General features: G+C 43.3%; 1 protein-coding gene across 3 annotated transcripts; it reads left to right on the forward strand.

Annotated features, from left to right (window-relative positions):
* The first annotated feature begins 2,073 nt into the window (after positions 1-2,073).
* On the forward strand, positions 2,074-25,352 carry NAA60 (N-alpha-acetyltransferase 60, NatF catalytic subunit). Of its 3 annotated transcripts, none has more exons than XM_073636600.1 (9): positions 2,074-2,238; positions 11,739-11,822; positions 15,543-15,727; positions 15,851-15,966; positions 16,047-16,176; positions 16,258-16,354; positions 18,724-18,958; positions 21,185-21,347; positions 22,606-25,352. In XM_073636600.1, the coding sequence occupies exons 4-8, from the start codon at positions 15,857-15,859 to the stop codon at positions 21,339-21,341; spliced, it is 729 nt and encodes a 242-aa protein (XP_073492701.1). In that variant the 5' UTR covers positions 2,074-2,238; positions 11,739-11,822; positions 15,543-15,727; positions 15,851-15,856; the 3' UTR covers positions 21,342-21,347; positions 22,606-25,352. The 3 variants fall into 3 exon arrangements, with proteins under 3 accessions (XP_073492701.1, XP_073492702.1, XP_073492700.1); XM_073636601.1 differs by having other exon boundaries at positions 15,621-15,727; XM_073636599.1 differs by lacking the exon at positions 15,543-15,727.

The following is a 25,352-nucleotide window of genomic DNA, read 5'->3' on the forward strand; positions in this document are numbered from 1 at the left end:
CTCGTTTTAGTTAGCATTAAAGATTTTTGGTTTTAACCCACTACACGATTGGAGTCTCTCTCTGTTTGCTCACTCGTGGCTTGGAGCCCCAGTGTGCTTTTCATTTCAGATTGGGGATATCCAGCTGATGAGCACTCGTTGCTATCCGGCGAAATCTTTGCTGACCATTCAAGGCAACCAAAGGACCAGAGATATTGGAGGATCCAAGTGTCCCCGCAGAGGGCTTAATCTGTCTGCTCGTATGACCCCGCTCTTTAGGGGGTCCACCTACTCCGGTAAGGGTTATCACATACAGAGCTTTACACCAAAGTTATCTCTCATTTTCGGCACTAAAGAGCAAGGCTGATCATCCGGACCCTGAACCTGCTGTGGATCTTAATACCCACATTTTTAAGTTTATCTACCACATTTAAAGGAAGGACACTGCTTATTGCACTTATCTCTTACATGGACACTAATTTACTTATTAATTGATTAATACATTATTGATTTCAATTGCTGCTATATTGGTGTAATTTGATTCCACTATTTATTTATGTGCTTATCACTTGATTGAGCTCAGGGTGCACTCCCGATCCGGGTTTGTTCTCGATCTTTGCATGTCATTTGTTTATGTTATTTCCTGCACAGAGAAATACTTAATTCAGCGCTACTTTTTTTATACACAAGTCTTTATATTAACACCATTAGGTATTAGATGGTTTATTGTTGCTGCTTTTTGTTTATTGAGTTGTTTTGTCTTAGTGCGGTATTTCTATCTATTTATTTTTATCTTGGTGTTTGACAAATGTCTGAGGTATACTTTCTCCATTCTACCCAAAGGGTAGAATGGTCGTTTCCGAGGTTACCGGAGCGGAACTGATCTGATGCAGCCAATTGCTAGACAGGAAGTTGAGTGAGGGCAAGATAGCCCCCACACGGCTCTATGCCCTTGGAGGAACAAAACGACGTTTGATGTCACTTCCTGTACTTGGGCTTAAACAGATTATTTTTTTTTTATTTATTATTATTTTTTCAGTCAAAGCGTCTTTTTTTTTTTTTTTTTTTTTTTGCTTTTAAGGGTATATTAGAGATCTGGGGTCTTGGGGTCTTTTTGACCCCAGGTCTCTCAATAAAGTTGACCTGTGATGCTTATTTCTATTACAAGGGATGTCTACATTCCTTGTAATAGGAATAAAAGTGATTAAAAATATAATACCGTAATTATAAAGGGACCGTGTAAAATAGAGAATAAAATAAATAAGCAAAAAAATGTAAAGCGCCCAATCCCTCTGAAGCGAGCGCACAGAAGCGAGCGCATACGTAAGTCGCAACCGCATATCTAAACGGTGTTCAAACTACACATGTGAGGTATCACTGCAATCGTTAGAGCGATAGCAATAATTCTAGCGCAAGACTTTCTCTGTAACTCTAAACAGGTTACCTGTAAAAAAAAATTAAAGCATCGCCTATGGAGATTTTTATATACAGTCGTTTATCGCCATTCCTCGAGCGTGTGCAGTTTTAAAGCATGACATGTTAGGTATCTTTTTACTCAGTGTAACGCCATCTTTTACATTATACAAAAAAAAAGGGCTAACTTTATTGTTTTTTTCTAATTCTTTAAAGTGTATTTCTTCCAAAAAAATTGCGTTTGAAAGACCGCTGCACAAATACAGTTTGACATAAAATATTGCAATGATCGCCATTTCTCGAGGATCTCTGCTAATATATATATATATATATATATATATATATAATGTTTGGGGGTTCTAAGCAATTTTCAAGCCAAAAAATCAGATTTTTACTCAGAATAAGTCGATATTTGCATACAACATGCAGTGTGGTGTTGGCTGCTCTACAGCAGCACCAAGGCAAAGGGTTTTACATGCACACCACAGTGCCCTGATATTCTGTTGCTACATGTTTTTAAGGACAAGTTCACTTTACACCGGAAGTGCTGTGAACTGCCATCTTTGCTTTATTTTATGATGAAGCAACCACCGCCTGTACCTTCACTACCCTGCCATGGGGTGGTCAGGGGCGCGCATGCGCACGGCGCCCCGCTCGCTCGCTGCTAGTGTTGCTATGGAGCCTGGTTCGGGGGGCGCGCCTGACAGGCAGGACGCGCGCTCCCGCCACAAGGAAATAGCCCAGCTCTCCAGTTCCTGCTTCGGTGACAGCAAAACAACGGGCAGAGCGGAGCCGCCTGTACAGTGCAAGTCCCGGGGGGAGGCTGAGCCCAGCACCGACAGGAAGGTAAGTGAGGAAGGAGGAGAAGCCTGGGGCCCCTACATTGTATCATGCTGGGGCCCCTGCTGCTGGAAGGTCATTACATAGCTTGCATACATTGCACAGAAAATCCTTGTGCTGCTGATCTGGTGTAAGCAATAATTGTGTAATATGTGGGATTTTATTGTTTAATGGATTGCAAAATATTTTCTGGATTTTAAAGAGGACCTGTCAGTGAGAGCGGAAACATGGGAGCCGCCATTGATGACGTAACGGAGCGCGCTCCGGGGCTGACCTCTGACCTCCTATCCGCCATGTGTGTTCCGGGGTCACTGCCTGCTCACTAGATGGCCAGGGTCCGGATGACGTCTACAGAGGTGGCACCCGCATTTTGCACTTGGGGCAGTAAAAACAGGAGGTTGGGCCGTGTTCTTAACACCCCCCCTAAGCTGCAAAGGCAGTTGTATGAGGGTATAGCCATGCCACGGCAAACGTGATCGCCTGTGCAGCATTGCCCATGGAACGTGACCCATTCAAGGGAATTGGGCCACGCCGCAACCACATGCAATGCTTTTAAGGGTTATAACATGTTGTCTCCTTACTGTCTGTCCAGTGCCCTCCATAAAGCAATCCACTGCAGATCACTCTTCAGAGGGCAGTGCTGATGTAAATGAGCTCTAAGGCAGTGGTTCTCAACTCCTGTCCTCAGGGCCTACTAACAGGCCAGGTTTGCAAGATAACTGAAATACATCACAGGTGATATAATTTGCTGCTCAGTGATTGCAGTATTCTAGTCTACATCTCCTCAAGGTAATACATAAAACCTGGCCTGTTAGTGGGCCCTGAGGACAGGAGTTGAGAACCACTGCTCTAAGGGCTCATTCACGCATGCATTGGTCGATGAAGAGCGATCCAACTATGGATCAAAGAGCATTTGCCAGGCAGTGAGGAGGTGTTGTATCACCCCCTTCAACCCCGTACTAGTGCGCTGCAGTGCACATGGGTATCAGTAGGGTTGCCACCTCATCCCTTTAACTTGAACACATATTCATTTACACAGGTTCTGATGCTAATTTAATGCAGATAAAGTACTAAGGCCCCTTTTCACACGATCAGACCAATCGGGTCTGCCTGCACGTTTTTCAGGCAGACCCGATCGGGCCACCTATTGTCCTCTATGAGGAGGCAGACACCCGCATGGCATCCGATCCGACAAAATCCGCTGAAAATAGACGTATGGCGATACGTTCGCCCTCCGTTCAGCGGTTCGGATCGGATGACAATCAGATGGAAATGGGCATTCAGTCTGTTTCCATCCGACTGCCCCATAGAGTAGAGCGGGCTCTGTCCTTGTCCGCTCTGCATAGCAGATAAGACCTGTCATCTGCCTGATCAGCAGAGAGATCCCCCACTGAGCAGGTGGATTTCACTTTAATGTATCTGCCCCGTGTGAAAGGGGCCTTAGTGAGTTTAAAGTGATTGTAAGTGCCGGTTCACACAGGGGCGGCACGACTTGCAGGTCGCCTCACCGAGGCGACCTGCACACGACTTCGGCGGTGACTTGTAAAACGACTTCTGTATAGAAGGCAATGCAAGTCGCCTGAAGTCGCCCCAAAAATACTACAGGAACCTTTTTCTAAGTCGGAGCGACTTGCGTCGCTCCTATTAGAACGGTTCCGTAGCACAGAACGGGAGGCGACTTGTCAGGCGGCTAGGTCGCCTGACAAGTCGCCCCTGTGTGAACCGACACTAAGGGTTTGTTTTGTTTTTGTTTTTTTAAATAACAAACATATCATACTTACCTCCACTGTGCAGCTCGTTTTGCACAGAGTGGCCCCCCGAACATCCTCTTCTGGGGTCCCCCGGCAACTCTCTCAGCTCCTCCCCGCATCAGATAACCCCCTAGGAGAAGCGCTCTCCCGGGGGTGTTACCTTGCGGGCGCGCTCCAGAGTCCAGCATTCGCATCCATAGACACGAATGCCGGCCCCTCCCCCGTGTCATTGGATTTGCTTGACAGCAGCGGGAGCCAATGGCTGTGCTGTTATCAATCTATCCAATCAAGAGCCAGGAACCTCAGGCAGAGGAACAGCGCGTCTTCGGCATGTGAAATTCCAGGGCTCAGGTGGGGGCTGGGGGGCCGGTCACTGCCAGGTGTTTTTTCACCTTTATGCATATGATGCATAAAGGTGAAAAAACACGAGGGTTTACAACCCCTTTAAATACCACCTTAATCAGCCAGAACCTGTGTAAATAATGTTTTCGGTTTTGAAGGGATGAGGTGGCAATCCTATGGGGCACTTGCAGAACAGCCCCTTTTACTTGGTCACATTCAGCAGACACTACGCCCGGCGACAAGAGTATATAATTCCAGTTTCAGCCACTGCATGTGTACACTCCCTAAGGCTGCTGCTGCAGGGGGGGGGTATTGGTTGGTGAGCAGTAAAACCTTGGGGTTTGTGCCATGCTTTTACTGCCCCCCAACCGCTACCCCCTGCAGAGGCAACCTCTAGTGTGAACGCGCCCTAAGGGCTCATTCACACCTGTACTGATGGGTGCTGTATAGCAATGCCCAATGCAGTCCCAACGTAAAGACACGGCAAAAAGTCATTCTTTGTATAGGGCCAGTTCATACCAATGTCTGCTATAAAATGTTACAGGCACACATTTTATTACAAGACATGGTAACACACTGCCACACAGAGAGGTGAGGGTAGCCTAAAAGCTAAAAAAGAATTTAAAAAGCAAGCACTACGGTGCTTTTGTAATAAGCACACATTATGTGCATTGTCAGGCGTGCCCGCTGGTGTGAATGAGGCCTTCAGAGCCAAGTTGGTGGTGGCAACACCCATACATCTGTGCTCACAAATAAAAAAATGTGTGATAAACTTGGCGAACAGTGTAAAGTCGTGTCAAGTGTAACACAATAAATAAATGAGCAGCTGTCCCTTTAAATGGAAAAGCCACTTTTGACAAACAAAAAAAACATAGAAGCGCTACTGTTTGTGTAATAATAAAACACAGTAAATCTTATCATTCCGAATATATATAATTTTTTTTTTTTTTTTTTTAACAAAACATCAGTGTAAACAGTCCATCCAAAGGTCCCCCAATCACCGTGCCTTAAAATACATGGTGACTTCTTGTACTGTAGAGGTGCTCCACCACATTGTGAGTAAAATGCACACTCAACAACCATAAGCCTTTAAAAGCCTCAAATATTTATAATGGTGCTCTAATGTAATTCCTCAGGTTGCTTTTCAGATGGCCACCAGATGGTAAAGTGATGGATCCAAAATAAACAGACACTCCAGATCTCACTCACTCTAATTTGAAAGGGGATAAAATACATTCACGTTTCACTTACATCTCCTCCGGGTGCTTCAGTTCGCACCCACATATACAGCCTCTGAAGACAACCTGTCCCGCCACTTGTATGGAGCCGGCGTGCGTTCCAAAATCTGTGCTCACGGGTTCTCCTAGGCCTCGTTCACATGGGCATACATGCGTACACCTGTGTGACGGCCATGTTTTGTCTGCACAGTTGTTCCAAGCATCTGCATGCAGGCAGTCTCATTCATGGCAATCGCAGCGGCTGCACAGACACAGCCTCTGCTCCCAATTTACATGGGTGGGGGGCATGTCTCCCAACGCAGACAGTGTGAGTTTGGGGACATGCACCCACACAAATGTATAATTGGGAGCAGCCACTGTGTCTGAGCAGCTGTTGAGTCCCAATTGACATGAATGGGACTGTCTGCACGTGGATGCACTGAATACATGTGCAGGTCAAACACGGCCCTCGCAGGGGTATACATTTAAAGTGGTTGTAAACCTAGCTTTTTTTTTAAATTGTACCTGCAGGAAGGCCTATAATAAGGCTTATCTGTAGGTACAGTTATTTATCTCCTAAACCTGCACTGTTTAGGAGATATTCAGCTGGTGACATCACCGACGCATGCACTTTGAATGTCCGGCATACTGTGCCAGACCTTCAGAGCTGGCGCCGTAAATGAGAGCAGGGTAATGTTATTGCGGCCCCGGCCACTCATGTATCTCGAGGCTGCGAACCCAGAGGGAAGACCGGGTAAAGATGGAAGCCCTGAATGAATGAATGAAAGACTTGTATAGCGCTGCAAATACGAACTGAATCACCTCAAGACGCTTATCCGTCCTGTGTCATCCAGCTCCTTAGAAGAGGTAGGTCTTAAGTTTTTTTCTGAAGGCCTGATGGTTTTCTTCATAGCGGATGTTAGTTGGTAGTGCGCTCCATAGCTGTGGTTCATGCACTGCGAATCTTCGGTCTCCTTTCGATTTGTAGCGGGACTTGGGAATGAAGAGTAGATTTTGTTTCTCTGATCGAAGATTGCGATTAGGTGTGTAGTGTTTTATTTTCTCGCATAAGTATTGAGGAGCGTTTCCTTGTATGCATTTGTGGGTGAGGCAGAGGGTCTTGAATGTGATCCGACTCTTTACGGTTAGCCTCAGGGACGGAGAGATGGATTCCCAGGGTTTTTTTCCTGTTACCAGTCTTGCTGCCGTGTTTTGGATGAGTTGTAGGCGTGCAATCTGATATTTAGGTAGTCCTATGCCCTCTCAGTAGTGACAGCTTGCCGCTGGAAGGCTTCATTTTTGGTTAAGTCTTGCATTATGCGCTAGTATGCAATGCATACTAGCACATTATGCCTTTGTCTTACAAGGGAAAGTGTGTTTTGTTTTGTTTTTTTCTTTCTTTCTTTCTTTTTTTTGTTGGCAGCAGTTTACCACCACTTTACGTATGCACCGTGTGAATGATGCCTTAAATCTGTGTCGCTTGAACTTATGTAAAGTTGGAGCACACACTATTTGTGTCCCCATCTTTAAAATAACTTTTTATGCATTCCAGCAGATCTGCGTTGCATGTGTTGTTGGGGATGACTGGCTTCATATGTGTCTCATCTGCCTGTATGTGTAAAATGCAGCTTACACAAAAGCGACTTTACCTAAGGGCTCACTCCTGCGATTAAGGCCGCTCTGCAGGTTCCTGGAACTGGAATGGACGGATTCCTGCGGCAGAAATCACAGGTGTATGCGAACAGCTGCAGATGGGAAGCCTGCACAAATGACAGGCTCACAGCATTCCTGGCTGTCTGCTGCTGTTCACATGTATCCAGGCATCCAGTGGTCACCTGCAGGGAAAAATGACTGGTCCTGGATGCAATCTGTCTGCGCCTATACCTGATCATCTGTCCCTGACTGCAGATAACTACTAAATGTGTAGATACATGTGAACAGCGGAGGGCAGCCTGTCATTGATTCATATGGACTTCCCATCCCAAACTGTCTGCATACAACTGTGATTTCTGCCGCAGGACTGATTTTTGCCACAGGAATTCGCTGGCTGGTCCTAATCGCAGGTGTGAATGAATCACTATGTTTGGGACCAACTAAGCATTACACATCCAGAACAATACAGAGATCCCCCTGTATACATAGGTGTCAGTCTGAGTGGTCCAGCATTATTTTATAGGGACCGCCATTCTTTAACGCCCCCTTCACACTTGCGTTAGCGCCTTTTTGTCTGTTGTGTTAAAATTAATAGGCGGCCCTCAATGTGTGACACACCACACCTGCAGCATTTTCAGGAAGGCGGATCATCGCAGTGCGCTGTGCATGGTATGTGTGTTGGCAGGTAGGTTGGCAGCTATTGCATTGGCATGCATGGTAGATTGATGAAAATATCCCTTACACACCTATTTATATCAAGATGAGAACTAAACCGACATTCAGGTAATAATAGGCCAAATAGGGATTTAATCCTATAAAATCGATCAAAAGAAGGAAAAGGACTGGCACACTATGCGCTATATGTGCATTTTATATATTGAATACCCCAAAACCTACCCCCTACCATTATCTGGGTGCCTTTTCCAGTTGTATATATTATGAAACATCTTAATTTTGACTGTATATGTCCTATATGCTATTGTGCTGCTGTAGAAATGTTTTGCCTCTATATTTATATTATATTAAATGTGTGTATAGTGTGCTAGTCCTGTGTTCTTTCTTTCTCTTTTGACCATACATCAGAATGCACGCAATACCATGTGTTAATATGCATTACAGTAAAAAGCGCATTTTAATACACACTCACACACAACTGCAGCATACAAATATAAAGCCAGTCTTGTATTTTGAGCCCAAATTGAGGTAATACAGCGCTTTGGAAACCTTTACTGGGCGAATACAGACAGTGTTGCCGCGGACCCCGCTCTGGAGATGCTAATTTTCTGAGTTTGAAACTTTTTGAGTCACTTAATCAAACCTCAGAAAAAAGGGCACCCAAGAGGCGCTGGAACTTTGATATAAGTTCATACAAAGGAGTGAGAGGGCAAAAACATTTGAAGAGCCCACTGGCTCAGGTTGGGCTGCTCACCACAGACAAGGCTACCCTACTGTGGGTACTCCAGCAGGTTACCAGAAAAAAATGTGCATACATGGAAGTAGCGCCAGACCAAAAAATCAGTGTGTCCTATTTAATTTGTTGGTATTATGCTAAAAGACAACCAATCCATTTTGGGGAGGTCAAAGGGTCCTTTGACCTCCGAAATGCGCTGATGTCTTTAAGCACGATACCAATGAATGAAAGTTGGGTTCTTTTATCTTTTGGTCTGGCACTCCTTCCATGTGTCATACATTAGAAAAGTCTTAGTAAAGCCAGAACTCCTATCTAGGGGCTCTGAAGCCTGGAGATCAGGCTATCAGTCAGGGAACTAGTATTGTTACAAGCAGTGGTCAGTAATGGCAGCCTCCATTCTTCTTCAATACAGGTTTCTCTAATGCCGTGTACACACGGGCGGACTTTTCAGCATCAAACTTCTGACGGACTGTCGACAGACTTTCGGATGACCGGACTTGCCCACACATGAGCGGACTAAAATCCGTTCGAAAGTCCATTGGTGTGAACGTGATGACGTATGAAGGGACTAGAATAAGGAAGTTGATAGCCAGTAGCCAATAGCTGCCCTAGGGTCCTTTTTTTTGTCCTTCGGACTAGTATACAGACAAACGGGTTTTTCGACCGGGCTCGAGTCCGTCGGAAAGATTTGAAACATGTTCCAAATCTAAAGTCCGTCTGATTTTCGACAGAAAATGTCAACTGAAGGTCCGATTTAAGGCCAAACACGGTCAGATTGTCCGACGGATTTGTTCCGTCGGACCGGTCCGGGCAAAAAGTCTGCCTGTGGGTGCACGGCATAAGGGCTAGTTTACACCTGCTTCAAAACAAGGCTTCGGATAAGCTTTGTTAAAGCTCTCTAAACACCAGTCAAAGCTCCTGCCACAAAATGAAATGGTTAGCTTACAGTCCTGTTTACACCTTGCTTTTGCTTGGTGCTTTGGTGAGGCTTTGGTGGGGCTTTCGATGAGGCTTTGGTGAGCTCTAATAGAGAAAAAGATTGTTGGGATTCTTAGCTAACCAGATGGTCTTTACTGAAGATGATTGTCATTTTCAGGGACAGATTATAGGACTGTCCATAGTAATCAGGGACAACTGGCCACTATGCCATAATATGCCAGCACTAATCATGTCTTAAAATTGTTGTGTATTTAGTAGCTGCTACAATAGGATATACGAGAAGGGACACATATCCCATAGAGAGCAATGTGATCCTGTGGCCAGACAACTCCAGCATGTAATAATACACCTGCGTTGTACAGCGTGCAGCTTTACCAGATGTATCCTGTGTCCAGGCACCAGAATGAATGGCCGTAGAGATTTGATTTGTTGTGGAACACCACACATTATCCAGATGTACCTGCTGTGTGCTGCTTCAATAAAGGGAAATGACCGCATACAGTCCACCATGGGGTGTGTGTGTATTCAGTGTACCCAGCACAGTGGCTTAGTGGTTAGTATTTGCACCTTGTATCAGTGGAGTTCTTGGTTCGAATCTTGGCCAGGACACTATGTGCATGGAGTTTCTGTGGGTTTCTTTTGAGTACTTCAGTTTCTTCCCACACTCTGAAGACGTGTTGTAGGTTAATTGCTTCCTGTCTAAATTTGGCCCTTGTATGTGTGTATATATTTGCTATGCAGATGTGTTATCACATGCCAGTCCCAAGACTGAGAAACTAGGGAGGGTAGATACATACATGCAAACAGTTCTGTGTAAAAGTTTACATTTCACAGTTGTAGACCAACAAAATTACTTGCAGAAATTTTTTTTTTTTTTCAGTAGCCATGTTGTCTGAATACAGCAGTCTGCAGTGGACAGTGGAAAATCAACATTGACTGTGGTTCTAAAGCCTTGAGGTTTTTCACCTTAATGCATTCTATGTATTCGGGTGAAAAACCTTCTGTACTGCAACTGCCCCCCAGCACCCCCCTTTTTCCTTATCTTAGCCTGTACCGATCCAATGATGTGCATGAGCACAGCGGCTCCCGCTGCTGTCAGATTGATGGCAGCGGGAGCGATTGGCTCCCACTGCTGTCAATCAAAGCTGGTGACATGGGGGCGGGGCTGAGTCCCACTGTCTGTGTCAATGAACGCAGCAGCAAGACTCTGGAGTGAACATGCACGGGTGTCCCCAGGGAAAACGGCTTTCCCTGGGGGCACCCGATTATAGAGGCGGGGCCTGGAACGCCGGGGACCACAGAAGAAGAGGATTGGGCTGCTCTGTGCAAAACCATTGCACAAAGCAGGTAAGTATAGGCATGTTCGTTTGTTTTTTATACAAAAAACAAAGCTTTACAACCACTTTAAATGACATAAAATAATATTGACTGATAGGCCACTTTAGCATGCCTTAGGTCAGGGGTGTCAAACTGAATTTTCTCGTGGGCCACATCAGCACATGGCCGGTTGTATCTGTAAGTCTAGATCAGTGGCCTCCAAACTGCGGCCTGGGGGCCAGATGCAGCCCTTTGCTTGATTTTATCCGGCCCCTGGGGCACTATTTCATCCAATGATGCCAACAATGGGGCATAATGACACCAATGAAGGGGGCACAATTCCGCCTACTGACCTCTGGTCTAGATGTCCAGAGCACCCCCCCAACATAAGTCAAGAGTCCACCACCTTCCCTTACATCATAGTGCACCCCCTACTTGCTGCAGAGAAGAAGCTGGGAGTGGAACTGGGAAGCAGAAAGCTCAGGGTCTGGAGGAGGGCTGGAGTTTTCGCAAATTCTGAGACCAGCAGGGTGGCCGTCAGGGAGGGTCCCCCTCACACATCAATAGAAGAGAAATGCCCCCTTTATTGATGGTTGGTGGAGAAAGGCCTCTTTCATTTATGGTATGTGGGACAGGGGGTCACTTACATTGTTAGACGATTGGAGGAAGAATGTCCTTTTACTTTACTGGGTACATTTTTGGTTGGTCGGGAAACCCCAAGCAATCTCTGGAGGAATCCTCAATTTCTACTCAAACCGGTTGAGAGAGGCTGACCTAGAATATATGCACAGATGATCACTGTAACGTTTTGTTTTCCACTGATAGTTTAGGCTCGTTCATTTCTTCATTCTAGTCTCTATTTTCTCTATCCTCCAGCTCATGGATTTTCTGTAAACATTTTGGGAGCTCAGGGCTCAGTCGGGGCAAGCCAGCCTGAGTCTGGTCAGCTCTGGAAACAAGGTAAGAGCTTTAATACCTTTTTCATTTACCTTTTTATGCTTTACTAGTTGTGGAACTCCATTATCAGTCTGGTTTTATGAACAGGGCTGTATATTTGATCACATGTTGGCACACAGGGGCACAGTACAACTTAGGGTACAATGTCCAGTGACATTATCGGTAAAACTGAACTTCAGGTAGATGAAAAAAAACACCAAACAACATAGTAAGTTTATTTTAGTAAAAAAAAAATATTAACTGCATTTTATAATCCAACTACTGATTTTAATTGGTAGCAGTCTTTCTGTGAACAGAGGTATGCTGTTCAGTCAAAGATTGGCACAGCATTGGGGTAACCAGGCCATCTTGCTCTACTGCAGTGGTAGGCAACCTCTGCACTGCAGCTGTGGTGAAACTACAAATCCCATCATGCCTCTGCCTCTAGGAGTCATGCCTGTGATTGTCAGGATCTTGCAATGTCTCATGGGACTTGTAGTTTCAAAACAGCTGGAGGGCCGAGGTTGTCTACCCCTGCTTTACTGCAATAGAGTAAAGTCAGGTCAGTAACCTGGCTCTGCTATGTGGTAGGGCCATGTATAGCTCAGGACAAGATTCTCAGAAATACCAATATTTTTGTAGGAAAATGCATACAGTATCTCATAAAAGTGAGTACACTCCTCACATTTTTGTAAATATTTGATTATATCCTTTCATGTGACAACACTAAAGAAATGACACTTTGCTACAATGTTAAGTAGTGAGTGTACAGCTTGTATAACAGTGTAAATTTGCTTTCCCCTCAAAATAACTCCACACAAGAGCCATTAATGTCTAAATTGCTGGCAACAAAAGTGAGTACACCCCTAAGTGCAAATGTCCAAATTGGGCCCAAAGTGTCAATATTTTGTGGGCATGGAGTTCACCAGAGCCTCACAGGTTGCCACTGGAGTCCTCTTCCACTCCTCCATGACGACATCACAGAGCTGGTGGATGTTAGAGACCTTGCGCTCCCCCACCTTCCATTTGAGGATGCCCCACAGATGCTCAATTTAGTTTAGGTCTGGAGACATGCTTGGCCAGTCCATCACCTTTACCCTCAGCTTCTTTAGCAAGGCAGTGGTCGTCTTGGCGGTGTGTTTGTGGTCGTTAACAGGTCTCCGGAGGGAGGGGATCATGCTCTGCTTCAGTATGTCACAGTACATGTTGGCATTCATGGTTCCCTCAATGAATTGTAGCTCCCCAGTGCCGGCAGCCCTCATGCAGCCCCGGCACTGGGTACCAGTTACCCAGCATGCACCTCTCCATTGGTAATCCAGGAAGAGATTGCGATTGGGCTTCACATGCCCACAATAATCATGGCAACGGCCACAAGAGGATTTACTAAGTTGTGAGTATGATATATTTATTTTATCGACATCCACTAGCAAACTTATAATGTTGTTCTTTATGTTAATAATTCATTATGCACGCATACCTGAAGAAAAAATTAAATAAAATGTATCCAGAACTCCGCTTTAAGTTAGATGGTAAAGGGTTGGAATGTCTCTCAGGTTCTTATTGCTATCTGTGTGCCCATTGTGAAAATGTTCACTTACTTCCTTTGTGGTTACCAGGATAGGAAGTGAGGGAGATATTTTGGTGATGCAGATAGCAATAGAATCCTGGTATAGGTTTTAACTTTTCCTGTATCAAAAACAATGTCGCACCTTTTTATGGCTTCACGCTCGTTGCCTCAGGAGGGCCGTGCAGCATACATTTGGGCATACCTCTCTGGTCTGGCAGTCTGTGTTGGGGCAGTGCATATACCCCTATACACAAGTACTGTTTAGATTTACGTATATCTGCATTCAGCAGCTATGTATTTCAGCTTGTCCTTAATTTTGACTGGCAATGAGCTGTCTGTTGCACCTGTGACTCCCGGGCAGAGAATTATGCCCAAATGTGCACTATACATCTCTTTTGGATGTGTGCGTGAAGCCTAATCCAGCACTTTTACTGAGTGTAACCATTCACATCAGTCCCTGCTAGTAAATTTGCAGTAAATTTTGAAGCCATGGAGGGGGGGGGGGGGGGGGACGGGACGGGACGTTTTTTTCTGGACAAAATTGAAACTTTCTAAAATAATTCAGTGTAGAGTAATTTTACAAATTGAAAGTCATTTTGTTACACTGGGAATGTGAAATGCAGTGTATATAGAAGTATTATGCTTGAAATAAAAAGAACAGCTTATTCAGTAAGTAGACTAAACTTGCTTTTTAAATCTTTATATTTTTTATTATAAATGGAATAACAAGGACTGTATTCTGTTAAGGCCGGTGACTGCCAGAAGTTTTTTCAACTTAATGCATAAGATGCATTAAGGTGAAAAAACACGAAGGTTTACGACCCCTTTAATCCAAGTATCCCAAACACGGTCAAACTTAGCAGTCTTATCCTGCAAGATACTGACCAGCTTTTCATTGAGCATGATCCATGTCCGTTTATTTTTCATAAAAGCTAGATCTACCACTGGTTTCTTCCAAATGGTCGCTATAGCGATTTTTGCAGCAAGAAACATGAAGTGGATTAAAGTTTGAACGTGCTTGGGAGCAACAACGACAGGCTCATTGTCACAGAATAGATTAGGGAGTGAACTCTAATCCAAAACTGGCGAACCTTGGCGCAGGTCCACCATATGTGAAGCATTGTACCAGGTTGACCACATCCCCGAAAACACAGAGAGGAAACCCCCTGGTACGTTTTCGAGAGGCGGTCTGGCAACCAGGTACCATCTAGAAAGCACCTTATATCCTCCCTCTGCCAGGCCTGTGTTCATGATACCCTTATATGTACGAGGAGACCACTTCAACAACTTTCTTCTGATTTTCAGGTGTTATTTTTATCTATAAATAAAGGGATTTTGTATTTTTTTGGGGGAGGCCGTGGTTTGTAATACTTCCTTCCTTGAAGATGCTGCTGGAGAAGAAACACTTTGTGATGGTCCAGAAGCAGCAGAAAGACTGTTTCTGGAATGAGAACTCTGGAGGGAAAAGCTCCTCGCACTTTCATTCTGGTCCTCATTTCATTAAGTATTTTTTAGTGTCTTTAGGGCACCTCTGGCATGCCAGGATGTGTTTTGTCTTCCTTGTAGTATTTGGAAAAGAATATTTATTCCCACACAATATTTGCAAATTGCAGCTTTGCTCTCAGCAGATATCGCACTGTGGAAATATTTCCAAACTTTAGATGTTGGTCTCACCATTTTACTGAGAGGAGGAAAGAAAAAAGAATTTACTGACCAGACTATAGGGAAATAATCTGCTGTGATGGTGGAGGTTAAATAAGATTAACTAATTTGTCGGACAAATTTACCCTCTTACCTGTCAATTAAAGCATGAGAGGACAGAAACTATTATCTAATATATCCCAACAATCACCCAACTGAAGGAGGTACAAGATGGAGCCCACAAGCAAATTAAACTGGAGCATTTCCCCTACAGTGCCCCCTAGTGGCAGAAATGCAGATTTCTCTTATTTGAGAAGTACAGTGTCACTTGAACTGTATTCCAGGATTTGCTTGTCTTCAGCTGAGAGAACTTGCAATAATTGAAGTCTTTACATGTTATATAGTTTGAATACCATGTCATAGATATATTACTTATTATTGTAAAAGAACATATTCCATACTTCCTTTTTTTTTTTTTTTCAAATTTTTCTAGGGGGGGAAAAAACTGCTTTGAGAAAAACCTTTTTTTTTTCCAGGCCTCTCAACCTCTTGTTCCTGCCTTCAAAGGACTTTACCAGTTGCCAATTAATGTACTATTATATTTTGGGCTACAGGAGAAAGCCAACAGTGAACCAACCAGATTAAGTACAAGGAGAATATAAAAGTGGCATACAGATTGTGTTCCTGCAGGGAATTGAACCCAGAAACTCAGTATTGCAAGGCGAGCATGCCATGGTGCCACGTGGCTTCAAATTCTACTTTATTCATAGTTTGATCAAGCTGTAAAAGAAAAGACTGTTCCTTATTCACAATATTTTTTTTTTTTCCTTTTGATCTCCTTCAGGTGTGAATGAGCGAAGAGGAGCTTCCCACTGCCGTCGCTGACACAGTTCTGCGGTTTCTTTGCCACGATGACATAGACACTGTGAAGGAGCTATGTGCCGATTGGTTCCCCATCGAGTAAGTGTATTACTGCAGAAGCTGCACTTTGCTACACCAACAGATGAACACGCATAATCGTTTCGCCTCGTATCCTTCAGGTATCCAGACTCATGGTACAGAGACATCACTTCCAACAAGAAATTCTTCTCATTGGCAGCCACATATCATGGACAAATAGTGGGCATGATTGTGGCAGAAATAAAGAGCAGGACCAAAGTACACAAGGAGGTAAGACCATGCTTGCAGTGCTTTTTCTACTTGTCAGGAAGGACTGTAGTGTGACTGTTTCTGTATGCTTTTGTTTTAAAGGATGGGGACATCTTGGCGTCCAGTTTCACAAGCGACACACAAGTGGCATATATTCTTAGCCTGGGTGTGGTAAAGGAATTCAGGAAACAAGGGATTGGTGAGGACCAGATTTTCCCCATTGCTTTCATTCTATAATAAGGCAACATTTTAGGCTTTCCTGTCTTGACTGGAGTTGGACTTTACTAATACTACTATTAATTGGGCAACAGAAGGCAGACTTTTAGCCAGTGCAGGAGGTCTACTAAGCCACTTTTGGTACAGAGCATGGAGAACTTGATTCCTCTGGAGTATTGTACATGCGTAGTCACTGTAGAAGTGGAGACCCACTTATTAGCTGTACTGATGGTGCAGCAGAAGCATACAATAAAATTTGATAGACCCAGGATTGCCCTACATGAACATGGAGCTACAGAATCATCATTATCTACCAATCTAATGTACTCCTTCTATGATCTAAAATAAGCAATCCCCACTGTGTCCCTATTTTATTTATTATTATAATTATTTATTACAGGTACTTGTATAGTGCTGTCAATTTATGCAGCGCTTTACACATATACATTCACATCAGTCCCTGCCCTCCAGGAGCTTACAATCTAAGGTTCCTAACTCGCAGTCATACATACACATACTAGGACCAATTTAGACAGGAGCCAGTTAACTTACCAGCACGTTCCCCGCCTCCCACCCCCCTGCCACCCTCCGGGGCTTCAACCGACTTGCCTGCGCGATTGGCGAGCCGAAGAAGGAATGCGTTGGTAGTTTACCATAGAGAATTCTGCAGGCCAGATGGCTCCCCCGGAAGTCTCTCTGACCTTTCGGAGGCCGGGCACGATTTTATGACGTCGTGCCCAGCCTATGCATTTGAAAAAATGCTGTTGTCTTGGCTGGGAAGACAAGATCATGGGTTTTTATATTTTATTTTTTAAGGCTTCCCAGCCTAGAGGTGAGATCTGGAGACTTATAGACCTCAGATCTCGCTGTAAAGAGCACCTGTCATGTCCTATTACATGGAATGTTTACATTCCTTTTAATAAGAATAAAAGTGATCAAAAAAGAAAGTGTCAAAATAAAAAAATAAAAGTAAAATAAACAATAAAAAAAAAAAAATTACAACGCCCCCGCCCTCATGTGCTCACTCGCAGAAGCGAATGCATACTTAGGTTACGCCCACATATGTAAACGGCATTCAAACCACAGATGTGAGGTATAGCCGTGAACGTTAGAGCGAAAGCAATAATTTTAGCGCTAGACCTCCTCTGTAACTCTAAACTGGTAACCTGTAAACCGTTTTTAAAGCGTTGCCTATGGGGACTTTTAAGTACCGAAGTTTGGAGCATTCCATGAGTGCGCAATTTTAAAGTGTGATATGTTAGGTATCTATTTACTCGGCGTAACATCATCTTTCACATTATGCAACAAAATTGGGATAACTTTAGTGTTTTGTTTTTAATGCAGTTTATTTTGTTCCAAATACTGTGCAATAACTGTGCGAGATAAAAAGTTGCAACGACCACCGTTTTTTATTCCCTAGGGTCTCTGCTAAAAAAAACATATATAATGGTTGGGGGTTCTGAGTAATGTAGGAGAGAAGTGTCAGGATTGGCCTGGGTGGCAAGTGGTTAAACATTCTCCAGAAAAGAGTTTACTTTTTTCCACCTGCTTACCAGTAAAGGTCATGCAGTGATTTAAGGACTGGTTAATAGACTGGTTGTTTGATACTTCAGAAGATCCTCATTGCTTCTATCTACTAGTAAGTCTTAACACAGCTCATCTTTAAAAAAAAAAAAAGGTCTGTGACTTCAACCCACAATTTTCCTGTGAAAAATAAAGTGGAATGCCAAAAAAAGACTAGTTTTTCATATAGTAGAGAAGAATTAGAATCTCCTGTTTTTTTTAACAGCTGTGTTATGTGAATTGAAATGTCCTCAGAGTGAGGGAAAATTCCACCTTTGACTGTAGTTATCACTAGAACCCCAGGCCTAACCCAGTAAGAGTAAATGGAATGAGTTTAAGGGGTTACTAAAGGCTTTTTTTTTTTAATTACAAACATGTTATACTTCCCTGCTTTGTGCAGTGGTTTTGCACAGAGCAATCCTGATCCTTCCCCCGCCAGCGCTCTTGGAGACGCATGCCATCAGCCTTCACAACCACTTTAAATAATTCCTAGAGAATATAATTTACATAAGTAAAATGGTAAGGTTTATCAGCCATTACTAAAGCAAACTATGGAGTCCATCTGTGGACCTATCCTTGTTGTGTGGATCTACTGGGGCAGTGAGGCTAATGGTATATCATCTCCTTAGCAGAATATCTAACTGTTCCTTTTGTATAATGGTGAGAGATTTATTAACTGAGGAATGTGAGCCCACAGTGCTACTTCTGCTTCTTTTTGTATTAGACTTGTCAAGAACTTTGCATAACAATGACCTGTCTTGCTGCTTTATCTTGTATTTCTCCTGTCAGGTTCCCTGCTGCTGGAGAGCTTGAAGAGTCACATTTCCAGCACTGCCCAGGATCTGTGTAAAGCTCTGTACCTGCATGTCCTGACTACCAACAGCAGTGCAATCCGCTTCTATGAGAACCGCCACTTCCATCAGCACCACTATCTGCCCTACTACTACTCCATCCGTGGGGTGTTGCAGGACGCCTACACTTATGTCTTATACCTTAACGGTGGTCACCCACCCTGGACTGTAATATATCCTTCAGTGGACATTGCTAACAAAACGGTCTTCATGCATTATTCCTCACTTGCATCTGCCTGGTCAAATGTGTTGAACCCAAATATATATTTGTCAGCTGTGTTTCTTTACTGGCAACTTTTAATAACAGAACAATGGCACATTTTACTGTTCACTTTATCCGTTTGACCCCTTGGAGCGGATGCCTCCTGGCCCTTTAAGGGGTTTAGGATGCTGGGAGGTGGGGTTTCGGATCATGTGACCACAGTGATTGGCTGTCACATGATCAGAAAGCTTCTGAACGCAAGCCACGATTGTGAGCTTTCCATTAGCTGCTGATAACTGTGGCAGGAGAAAACAGGGCGTGTGCTCTCGGCATAGCTGTATTTGCCCTAATGAACGCAAATATGTTGGCTGCTCAGTGCTGAGGCCCGCCCGTCGAGAGGCCGCATATTTGCATACTGTAGGAGCATAGGGGTTAAGATGAACTCCAGGCAAAAAGATAAAGACATGGATGGACTTGCTTTAACCACCAAAGGTTTTGAATTTCTGTCAATCCAGTTCTGAGATTTTCACAGGCCCTGCCAGACAGCACAGTCAGGTAGATGACACCACTTAAAGTGAAGGAATATAGTGGACACCATCTCACAACCCCAGCCTTCTGACCAGATAGTGAAAGAGTAGCAGCAGTGGGAGGAGGTCATCCCTCTCTGCTCTCTTCTCCTATCAGCATGTTCCTTGGCAACACGTTTGCAAGCAGCGCACCTGATTGGCTTCTAATTTTGCCCCTCTCCCTGTCCTAGTCTGGGTATTGCTGTACGGAGGATCTCAAGAGGTAGATACCAAGTCAAATTCAGGCACTTGATGCGTTAAAAAAAATACATTTAATGTTGTAATAATGAATATTGAGCTGTTGTAATTTGTGTCTTATATATCTGCCTGAAACTCCACTTTAACTAAAGCATCCAATTGGATGTTAGTTTTAGCTTTTTCTAGACACATTTGCCTGCGTTTTCAGCACAGTGTACATTGCAAACAAACAAGTAAGAATACTTTAAATACAAAAGAGACATAGTGGGGAGATTTACTAAAACTGGAGAGTGCAAAAGTTCACCTTTGGGAACAAGTTACATGTTCCATCTGTTTTTAGGGTGGAACATGTAACATGTTCCCAATGCTGCAGTCCTGAGTGCTCCAGTTTTAGTAAATATCCCCCACTATTTCTCTCCTGCATTAAAACATTCTTCCTGTTTGCAAATCTTTAATATTCTAAGTAAAAGTTTAATTTTAAAGAAACTGTGTCATTTAAGAAAAATAGGCACTCTTGAAATCTACAATTTTCTGGTTGTCTCTGGCTTTGGTACTTTGACTGACCAAACGCAGCAAGGGTAATATGAAGTCTTGACTTGCATAACTGTTCTAGGCCAGCATTTAAACCATGGGTGCTCAACCTGTGGTGCTCCAGCTGTTGTGGAACTACAAGTCCCATGAGGCATTGCAAGCTGCTGACAGTTACAAGCATGACTCTCAACGGCAGGGGCATGACGGGACTTGTAGTTCCACAACAGCTGGAGGGCCACAGGTTGAGCACCCATGCCAATCATTGTGGCAGCAGTTTCAGAAGGAGAGTTCAGAAACACACACCGCATATGTGCCTTACCATTCATTCTAAATAGATCCTTAAAGCTCATGCACACAACCGCAAAAAAAAACTGCATGTAGACCTACAGTATGTATACACTGCACATATTCTAGTATGCAGAATGTGAATGAAAACGCTGCAAAAAAACAACTATACTGAACATTTTTACATATTAAACATTTCTGACTTTTTTTTTTTTTTTCTTTTGAAATCCCTAAATCTATTGGCTTAGTTCTGCTTTAACGCAACATGCATCAATCCAAAAAACAACGTTGGAATAAAAGTGATTGCTCTTCTGAGCCTCTTCACATATAATAGATGTCTTCTGCAGCTGGACTCCCCAGCTATTGACCCGATTTTAGATTGCTGAGTCCACTGACATCCTCAAACATTATAGATAAATCTGCATGTAATTCAACTTCCCAAGAGCTTTCCAAAAATGGTATCTGTTTTCCATTGCTTTTGATTTAACAATACATCATTCCTAATTCTTAGCTTGTGTCAGCCTCCTGAAATAGAGTACATTACATGGAAAGATTGCTATATCCCCACTACAAGAGTTTCCTTGCTTGTCTTTTTGTTTTCCTTGACTGCTGTTCACGGACTATATTCAACATCTAGGCTCTGCGCTGGCCGGTCTCAGCCCCTGCTCTCTTCCTCAGAGGATATACCGTCAGGCTCACACCCTGTTGCGGAGTTTGTTACCCTGGTCTGGCATCTCTGCCAAGAGTGGCATCGAGTACAGTCGTACCATGTGACCACAGGTAAAGCTACTCACTATTAACTGGGTAGAGCTACTGTTCTGTCCCAATTATTCATTATTATTTTACGTAGGTGAGATGCTTCATAGTCTCCTCCACCTTGTCCTCAACTGTATGCGGCATTCACCTACTCCATTACTTCCTGCCTACTATGTACTCTCCTCTAGACACAGGGATCTCCAAACTGCGGCCCTCCAGATGTTGTGGAACTACACATCCCATTAGGCATTGTAAAACTCTGACATTCACAGACATGACTAAGCATGATGGGAATTGTAGTTCCTGAACAACTGGAGGGCCATAGTTTGGAGGCCCATGCATTTAATGGGAAACTATCTTTTCTGTATTTTCTGTAAATACTTCTTTTGAATCCATGTCGCCAAGATATACAAGATGGTTTTTCTTTAGGAAAATTAGGTTGTCAGACATGGTATAATCAGCCTCTGGAAACTGATTGTTCTATAGTTTGACTTTAAAGCAAACCAAGTGCCTTTTAGATAGCAATGCAAACTTTATATGGCTGCACACTACGATTCCAGAGTTTCTCAGACAAGTAGAACACAGTACCAGCTGGCTTCCTCTAGTTCATTTCTCCTCCTATTGGGGCTTAATCATGGAGTCTACAAAAAAAGTCCTAGTAGGGTGCAAAATGTGTTAAGGAAGCCAGCAGGTAGAATGCTCTCTCTCCTTGTCTTTAATAAAAGTTTATCCGAAGACCTGTGAAATAGTGGTGCGAAGCCTTACAAGTTTGCATTTCTTTGCAGGGACATGAGTCTGTAGAGGAATCTCATTTGCAGCTGTGGTTGCTTGACCGGCAATAGGGATGATTGAGTGCAATTATGGGGTAGTGTTGCAATTTCCACTTAGATTTTAAGTTTACACTTATGTAATCCACTTTTCCTGTATGAAAATTTAGCTGTCAGTCATTTTAAACTTTGAAAAGTCTTGGCAACAAGTTGGCACCACAAGGGCTGGTCATAGGTTGTTTGATTAAAGTAATTGATGCTCACTTAGAGCATCACTAGCAAATTATAAGGCCAATTCTACACTGAGGGCATTAATGATTGTCTTATTTCTTCAACCTTCAATGGAGAAGGACCCAAAGTACTTTACATTCCTCAGTGTTGGCACTGGATGTCATAGGAGGCATCTCCCAGACCATTGGTCTGCCTTAGGATATTTATCTGTGAATTATTTAGTCCCACTGAGAAAATTTTTATTTCTTCATTGCCTAATTTGTCTTTTTTTCTTTATCCTACAGATCCTTGAAGCTGAACCTTTCAGTGTATGAGCATCACAGTCTGCTCTGCCCATCATCACGATAGGATGATTGTCATCGTAGAGGTGTCACATGACTTCCAATACAGAGAACGGCAACACTTCTAACATTTAGGATACAGGGTCTGTGATTTATATCACCTCTCTCGGCATTCTGGGATCTGCTTTGCACCCATGCACAAAATAAGAACTCAGTGGGATCTTCCTTTTACATTTTCATGATTTCTGGCTGCTGCTTTACCCCTAGTCCTTCAATACCGTCCTTAGAGGATCCCATTGCCCAGTGACACAAGAAAGCAGCCTAAGTGTTTACTGTTTTGTAGCCTGGAGCTGCATGTTTTTTTATTTTTTAAAACTTTTTTTTTTAAGCTATTGAAAATGTCTTCGGGTCTCAGCAAAGGTCAGAGAATATCTGCTGCAAGTGTAACCACTTGCTTGCTTTCAAGAGTGTTATTCACGGGCACACAGCACTATGCAGCAGTTTATAAGGCCTCTGCTATGTAGAGGACAGATTCGCCCTTCTCCGTCTTCCCGATGTGTTAGCTGCAAGTAGAGTCTGACCAATATACTGCTTGTCTGGCAGACTAGAGCCAATACCTGTCCACTGCTGGGTGTGTCTGATACTGGTGTACTGTATATAAATATCTAATCGGCGATGGTGGTGGTGTATGTGGTTCTGTGAGTTTGTTCCCAGGTTTTATTTAATTTTAGATCATTGGAAGGGCAGAGAAGCCTGTGTTTGACAAGATTGGGTTTGTATTTGAGGACAGATATTAATATCCCATAAAAAGACTGTAACTGATACCCCAGTTCAGGCTAAAATAATTACATTGCTAGTGGCTCTGTGTGGTCATACAGTATAATTTATGTATCTCCTATATCATTTTACAATCACTTCCCTGTTTCGTTTTGCTCTTACTGCCCCTGAAACGTCTCGAGATTTCAGACACATTAAGTTTATTGGCAGAGGAGGAAAGGCTTGCTGACATCATCCATCACAGTGATCACAGTTCACCAAGAACCCTGTCAGGGTGCCATGAAATGCCTTTATGAATACAAGCTTGGACATGGTCTCTGAATCACATAATGCAATATACAATCCTTACAGGATTTAGGGCCAACGGAGGTTTTTAAAGTTTATATGCTAAGGCTAATTTCATGCAATCATGGTATTCAATCAGAATTTATTTTTCAAGCTGAATGTAACCCCAATTGATTGGTTGCTATGAATCAGTACATTGGCATAGTCTTACTGGTCTTTTCACTGCCAGTCCTTGGTGCCCTCTAATCTATAGAACTAGCTGGCAATGTGAGGCTGAAGTCCTCCTTTTTTTTTTTTTTTCTTCAAAATTGTTAAGTAAACGTGTTCTTTTCATCCTTTTTTCAAGTTTTTGATAAAGTGGGGACATGTCAGTCTCTCTATCAAGTTTTCAGTGCTGTGTGTCCACCACTAGGAAGACTATTTGTACTAGTGCCCAAAAAAGAAAGCGAGGGGAAATTCAAGAATTTTCCCCAGAACGAGAAGTTCTATAAAAGGGAAATCTTCCAGTGGAGATACCTCTTCCAGTGACGGTTGTTAGGAGGGGAATTCACGTGAGTTTGGGAGATTTCTTCTTAAATATCTATTGCGTCGCTGGGACAGGAAATGAAAGGAATTTTCCCCAGCAGAACACAGCAAAAAAAAAATAACACACTACACTATAAAGGCTCCTTTCTGCAAAATGACTGTTTGAAGGTAACAGGCTCTCTTTAAAGGAAACCTAAGAAATCTGTAATCCTCTACTACTTTCAAACTAAAGGACAGTGCTAAGTGCCTGGTTGTCACACCGACCTAATGATCTAACCAGGAGTTTCAACTTCATGCTGACCCACCCTGCTGCATACTTAGTCCAGGTCAGTGACACAGAGGGGTTTATTTACGAAAGGCAAATCCATTTTGCAAAGTGCACTTGAATTTGCACTGAAAGTGCACTTGGAAGTGCAGTCGCTGTAAATCTGAGGGGTAGATCTAAAATAAGGGGAAGCTCTGCTGATTTTATCATCCAGTCCTGTGCAAGCTAAAATGCTGTTTTTTATTTTCCTTGCATGTCCCCCTCGGATCTACAGCGACTGCACTTCCAAGTGCACTTTCAGTGCATTTTCAAGTGCACTTGTAGTGCAAAGTGGATTTGCCTTTAGTAAATAACCCCCCAAGTATTGAAGCTAGAGACAGCCAGGCAATTGGCATTTCCAGACAGAAGTCAGTACAGGTTTTATTTTAATAAGCCTTGTTTTTCATCAAGCCCAGTCTTTCTCCCCAGCATGCGGAGTACAGACAGATGGATTTATAATTTATTTGCCCATCTTTGGTAACCTTAGGATGCAGTTTGCACCTCCCGCCAGTATGTGTGGATATGTGCACTGTGTATGCACTCGTAAAACTTTCACATAACCTGTCTCTTGTATAAAAACAAATAAATGCACAATCATCAAGTGGCTTTCATTGTCATAAACTTGATATGGGTTGATATTAGTTTTTCACTTTACTGCAGAAAGTTTTTTTTTTTTTTTAATTTCATTAGAAGGTGTCGTGCACACTGGTGCATTTGCCCGTACGCTGTAATAACCAGGAGTATTTTGGCACAGGTGCTGCATACAGCCCACTTCAGCAGCCTCCACAAATACACAAAGTGGTTGACTGCACTCCAATTGGCAGGAAATCCAATGAAGTTTATTGATATAAAATCACAG

Source organism: Aquarana catesbeiana, linkage group LG06 (assembly GCF_042186555.1).
Source record: "Aquarana catesbeiana isolate 2022-GZ linkage group LG06, ASM4218655v1, whole genome shotgun sequence".
NCBI classification, from domain to species: Eukaryota; Metazoa; Chordata; class Amphibia; order Anura; family Ranidae; genus Aquarana; species Aquarana catesbeiana.

Coding starts and splice junctions, on each gene's coding strand:
- NAA60 (XM_073636600.1), top strand. CDS start 15,857: ATGAGCGAAGAGGAGCTTCCCACTGCCGTCGCTGACACAGTTCTGCGG. Junction 16,177..16,257: donor GGACCAAAGTACACAAGGAG/GTAAGACCATGC, acceptor TTTGTTTTAAAG/GATGGGGACATCTTGGCGTC. Junction 16,355..18,723: donor ATTCAGGAAACAAGGGATTG/GTGAGGACCAGA, acceptor TTCTCCTGTCAG/GTTCCCTGCTGCTGGAGAGC.